At 43.4% G+C, this 6,525-nt stretch overlaps 1 protein-coding gene across 1 annotated transcript in view; it reads left to right on the top strand.

Moving 5' to 3' along the window:
• Positions 1 to 6,525, top strand: part of LOC127657696 (CUB and sushi domain-containing protein 3-like) — a 390,710-nt gene that overhangs the window by 143,981 nt on the left and 240,204 nt on the right. The window contains 3 exon segments of the mRNA XM_052146537.1: positions 1,878 to 2,146; positions 2,770 to 2,935; positions 3,021 to 3,084. Coding sequence (XP_052002497.1) covers positions 1,878 to 2,146; positions 2,770 to 2,935; positions 3,021 to 3,084 — 499 coding nt within the window.

The following is a 6,525-nucleotide window of genomic DNA, read 5'->3' as shown; positions in this document are numbered from 1 at the left end:
CAGCATATTCAGACAGGAAAGGTCTGTTGAGTGCAAACTGCAGGACCAGGCAGTTGATGTGATGTGATGTGATGTGATGTGGTTAAACTGTGATGCACCTCAATGATCTCTACCTGCATCACCTTTGTCTATTGATGGACTACACTCTTGAAATGGAATACCTAGACTATCATTTAATGCCAAAATGATACAAGGACAATTGCATCTATGTGAACTTCTGCAGTTAATCCAGGATGGACTTCATAGACATTAGTCATTAACCTTACAGTTCATAAAAATAGTTTTTTTTTTTTAAAAAAAAACATTGGACCTTACACTTACTACTTAGTTTACTAATCTTAAACCATGACCTGTACTGCACATAAATAACTTATATTGGCATTATATTCATGCTGGTTAGCCAGAGGGGAACTGGCCCCCACAGTGATCCTGGTTTCTCCCAAGGTTATCTCCATTAACCAACATCTTATGGAGTTTTGTGTTCTTTGCCACAGTCACCTTCAGCTTGCTCACTGGGGTGATGAATACAATGAATATTTAATTTGTATACACAATTTACAATCATATTTAATCAAACTGCACAATGATCACTCTAAGACTTTATAGATATTACAGTTTCATTTTCTGTTAATGATTTTCTGTAAAGCTGATAAATGATGTGTATTATGAAAATAGATATACAAATAAAAATGACTTGACTTCACTTGAATTGAATTGAAGTTAATCTGGTCATCCACCACCACTACCAAGCTAAATATCATCTGCATAACAGTGGTTGGAAAAGTTGTGTGCCTTAATGGTGGTGCCTTGGTATACCAAGTTGTCCAGACATTGTTCCATGGAAATGCAATGGTTTTTTGGACATTGTACCATGATAATAACATGCTTTGGACAATTTACAATGGTCATATTTTTTTTTTTTACATAATACTATAGTACTACCATGTTTTTTTTAGACGTGGTACCATGGTAATATATTGTTTTTTCGATATTGTACCATGGTAATGGCATGTTGCTGGACATGGTTCCTTGGTAATACCATGTTTGTCTAAGTTGTTTGGACATGGTACCATGGTAATAATTTTTTTTTTTACATGATTTTATTTTATGTATTCATTTTTTGTGTGGATGTGGTGTCTTGGTAATTCATTTTTTTAACAATATACCATGGTAATGGCATTTTTCTTTTTGGACATCATCCCAAGACAATACCATATTTTTGATATTTTATTTTACATAATACTATGGTCATTTTATGTTTTATTGGATGTGGTATCATGGTAGAGCATGCGGCTTTGTTTTGTTTCTGTATGGCTGCATGTCTCTCTGTCTTACTTCATACCCCAGCTCCTTGTTTTCCCATTATTAGTTCATTTGCCTCACCTGTCCCCTGTTAACACATTTTATTTCTCTCCCTATTTGGGTAATCAATACTATTATTGTATAGTAGTATTCAAGCAATAGCGAGAGAGAAGCAGACTATTTTATTTATATGATGTTTTTCGCATCTGCATTTCAATCTACATCTCGATGTAATCCTTCCTCATGATCATGCAGTGTTTTCATCAGCTGAATGGGAGGCTTTAAGTATTTAAAGTATTTAATAAAACACCAGCATTTTCTAGTTTTGTTGCTTTGGTTCTTGGTTCTTTGGCTGGGTCCATAGAAAGTTCCGGTGTTCTCCATCAGTGTTTCTCTGTTCTCTGGATCTCTGTTGACACAGGATAGTTCTGTGTAGTATGTATATTTGCTACTTTTGAATTCTGGAAACCCCAGGCTTCCATGGTCACAGTGCTTTCTCTGGAATGTGCTAGCCAGTTGTGGGTGTTTTGGATAAAGGTTTGGTTTTCTGGACACTCTCCCTTGTTTTGTGGCAGTTACATTGACCAGATGCGGGTCAGCTCAGAATGCTTGGCGCCCTTCTGAAATAATGACTTCCGTCCAGTTTAATGACTTCCGTCCAGTTGCACTCACCCCCATCATTATGAAGTGCTTCGAGAGGCTGGTCCTGGCCCATCTCAAGACCTGCTTATCACCCTCACTGGACCCCTTTCAATTCGCCTACCGTCAGAACAGGAGCACAGAGGATGCCATCTCTACGGCACTTCACTCTGCCCTGTCCCACCTTGACTATAGCAACACCTATGTGAGAATGCTGTTCATTGACTTTAGTTCAGCATTCAACACCATCATCCCCTCCAAACTGATCACCAAACTCAGTGAACTGGGCATCAATTCCTCCCTCTGTAACTGGATTCTGGACTTCCTAACCAACAGACTTCAGTCTGTTAGGTTAGCTAACCACACCTCCTCAACCATCACTCTGAACACCGGCGTACCACAGGGATGTGTGCTGAGCCCTCTCCTTTACTCCCTCTTCACCTACGACTACACACCTGTACATGGCTCTAACACTATTGTCAAGTTCGCAGACGACACTACGGTGATTGTCTCATCAGTAACAACGATGAGACGGCCTGCAGGGAGGAGGTCCAGCACCTATCAACGTGGTGCACTGACAACAACCTGGCTCTCAACACTAAGAAGACCAAAGAGCTCATTGTGGACTTCAGGAAGTCTAAAGCTGGCACACACACACCCATTTCTATCAACGGGACTGAGGTGGAGCGTGTAACCAGCTTCAAGTTTCTGGGTGTCCACATCTCTGAGGACCTCTCTTGGACCCTCAACACCTCTACCCTGATCAAGAAGGCTCACCAGGGTCTCTTCTTTCTGAGGAGACTCAAGAAGGTCCACCTGTCTCCTCAGATCCTGGTGAACTTCTACCGCTTCATCATCGAGAGCATCCTCACCAACTGTGTCTCAGTCTGGTATAGCAACTGCTCTGCCCATGACCGGAAAGCACTGCAGAGGGTGGTGAAAACTGCCCAACGCATCACCGGTTCCCCGCTCCCCTCCATCGAGGCCATACAGGGTAAGTGATGCTTGCGTAAGGCGCGCAGCATCATCAAAGACTGTTCCCACCCCAACCACAGACTGTTCACCCCACTCCCCTCCAGGAGGTGTTTCAGGTCTCTCCACACCCATACCAGCAGGTTCAGAGGATGCTTCTTTCCTGCAGCTGTCACCCTACTGAACTCTAGCTCTGCATCCCGGTGTCAATTGACTACCCCTTTTTTGCACTTCTGGTTGGACGCAAACTGCATTTCGTTGTCTTTGTACTTGTACTCCGCACAATGACAATAAAATTGAATCTTAAAAAAAAATTCCTAGCGTCTTAATGCTTACAGGAATTTCCCAGAATTTTAGGCCATCTTGGTGTAATTCTGTCTTAATTCTTCTTAATTTCCTTGTGCCTCACAACTCAAATCCTACAACAATGAGTTCACACATTATATTTGTGAATAGAAACATTATATGTCTGACGGACAGGGAAGCAAATTGCTGAAGTAGCTTTGCAGTACTAAAAAAATAGAAACAGAAACTATATTGACCACTTCCAGTGTAGACAGCTTTGATGATTAATGGGAGTGATTTAGTTTAGACATGACTTGCCACACTGTGTTAGACACAGTGTTAGTGTATATCTACATAGTGCATCAAAATCTTTTATTTCAAAAGTGTTAGAAAAATCTTTAAAATGATTCCATGACATGTCCCTTTTTAAATATCCAACAAAATCCAATTTAGACACTAGCTGTTGGTTTGTCTTGTATTTTTTTTTTAATTTCCAGCTGTCATCTGTATCAACAGTATGAAACCATAACAACTACCACGTTTTAAAATTTAAAATTTCTCTTCGGCTCCCCCTCCACACCTCTCTGCCCATCAGTTGTGTCTCTCGCTTGGTATCTTGGGTGGACACACTTTGGTGACTGTCTGTGGACTCTTCCTGGTGCATTTGTCTGGCAAGTTGCCAAACTCCAATCCATTTAGTACTCAGAGTGCGTTCTTCAAATTGTTCAAGGACAAAATTCCACTCACTGCAGTAATGCACACTGCATACCACATTTAATATTATTTTTAAGATGTTGGGTATTTTAAGATTTAGCTTTACTTATACACTTACAAAAAGTACCATACACATTTCTGAACATTGTACCATGGTAAACGCATGTTTTTTTATACATGTTACCACGTTACCACATATTACCATAGTAATTTTGGACATGGTATCATGCGCATACCATGGTGATTTTGATTTGGTACATAGTTGAAGGCATTGTGAATGATGTGTAGACCAAGGTGTTTTTGAAGTACTTTTCAGTTCCATTTACAGCCTGATCTCATGAAAATTACGTGACTGTTGAACGTTTTTGCTAAATGAAATTACATGGTTTATTACACCTATCGCTGCAGAGTGGTGGTAAAAGCAATTCAAATGTTCTCCCAAAAAGTCTTTAAGGTGAATGGTCTATTGAGTTTTAAATGAACAACATCTACTTTTGTTCAAAACCTATTTTATGGAGATGCTACCATGGCACTACCATGTTTTTGGATGTGATACCATGGAAATACCATGTTTTTAGACTTGGAAACATGGTTATATCATGTTTCTAGACTTGATACCATGGTAATGCCTTGGTACCATGGTAATACATGCTCTTTGGACATGCAGCCATGACAAAACCATGTGTTTTGGATATTTACCACGGTAATGCCATGTTTCTAGACTTAACTATATTACTTAATAGTGTGCTCTTATCATATTATGCCCTTTGGACATGGTACCATGGTAATACCATGTTTTTTGGACTTTGTACCATGGTAACAATTTGCTCTCTGTACATGTTACTGAAGCAATACCACGTTTTTTGGATATGGTACCATGGTAATACCATATTTTCTGTATAACATTGACATTGTACCATGGAAATACCATGTTTTTGGACATAGTACCCTGTTAATACCATGTTCTCTTACGAGAGGTTCTCTCATATTGCGTAAGCTAGCTTACGCTACGGGAAAGATTCATCTTTTCTGAGATATTGAAGACAAAAAATTATCCTTAATTTTGTATCCATTGTCAACGCAGTGCGGCAGCTGCAGACCTTGAGCGGGCTAGCTAGCGAGCTCATTGGTTGCTCTGCAGCAACTGCTGCAGCCTATAGACGACCTTGGGCGAACTCGCATCCAATGAGAGGCGTCCGCGCGCTCACTGCATCAAAGCCCGCCAAAAAGGGCGTGACTAGAGTGCCATATAAGCGTAGTTCGTAGGCTGAAACCCTGATTTTCATCTCTTCAGCGAAGCTTGACACGGGAGAAGCAGAGCGCTCTACGTTCCTCAACGCACCGCTCTCTCCAACCGGTCTCTTCGGCTCCGCGGTGAGTGGTATCATTGACCGGTTTTCAGAGGTCCAAAAAGCCACACAAGCCATGAATCTCTTTCTGCCTCGTCGCGCTAGCTCCTCTGCAGGCCGCCCACGTGAGCCTCCTGCACGAGCCTCTTCACAGCGCCCAGCTCAACAAAGCCAGACTTCTCAGCGTCGACAGGGTGGCCGCCCTCGATCGCGCTCAGACAGCCGCCGCAGACCGCCGCCCCCCCACGGGCCTCGGAATATTAGATCTCAGGGTTTTGAACAAAGCGCTTGCAAAAAGACCGTTCAAAATGCTTACAACCAGCAAACTCCTCGCGCATGTGCGCCAGGGGGACTGGTTTATTTCTCTCGATCTGAAAGATGCATACTTTCAGATTCAGATAAATCCCCGTCACAGGCCATTCTTGAGATTCGCCTCGACGGCCAGGTTTATCAATACACCGTCCTTCCGTTTGGCTCTGTCCTTAGCACCCCGTACTTTCACGAAGTGCATGGACGCGGCGCTCGCACCCCTGCGGAGTCAGGGTTTGCGAATTCTGAACTATTTGGACGATTGGCTGATTTTGGCACAATCACATACGGAGCTTCTGTCTCACAGGACAGTTCTCCTCAGTCATCTGAACAGTTTGGGCCTTGCAGTCAATTGGACCAAGAGCTCACTACAGCCCAGTCAGACAATTTCCTTCCTTGGAATAGAGCTAGACTCAGTGGCAATGACGGCTCCCTTATCTACACAGCGTGCGCGCCGTGTGCAGCGACTAGCCGCGTCATTTCAGATGAACAGCCTCACACCTCTGAAGAAGTTTCAGAGAGTGCTAGGCTACATGGCCTCAGCCGCAGCAGTACTTCAACTGGGTTTACTGCGCATGCGCCCGCTTCAGCATTGGCTAAACACCCGCGCGTCTTGCTGGGCTTGGGCCACAGGCTGCCAGCCAATCAGAGTGACTCAGACCTGTATTTCAGCTCTGCAGCCCTGGACAGTGGCCGAGTGGTATCAGCGGGGAGTGATGATGGGAGCTGTATCTCGCCGAAAAGTCATCTCGACAGACGCGTCCAACACGGGTTGGGGCGCAGTCTGCGAGGGCTCTCCAGTTTTTGGCCTACGGTCAGTTCAGGAAAAGCTCCTTCACATAAATTGTCTGGAAATGATAGCGGTCGAGTACGCGCTCGTGCGCTTCCTCCCGATCATTCAGGGTCACCACGTCCTGGTCCGCTCGGACAATAGGTCTGTGGTATCCTATCTGAA

This window comes from Xyrauchen texanus, chromosome 17 (genome assembly GCF_025860055.1).
Source record: "Xyrauchen texanus isolate HMW12.3.18 chromosome 17, RBS_HiC_50CHRs, whole genome shotgun sequence".
NCBI lineage: Eukaryota > Metazoa > Chordata > Actinopteri > Cypriniformes > Catostomidae > Xyrauchen > Xyrauchen texanus.
The sequence above is the reverse complement of the archived record's forward strand: the minus strand, read 5'-3'. Positions and strand labels throughout refer to the sequence as shown.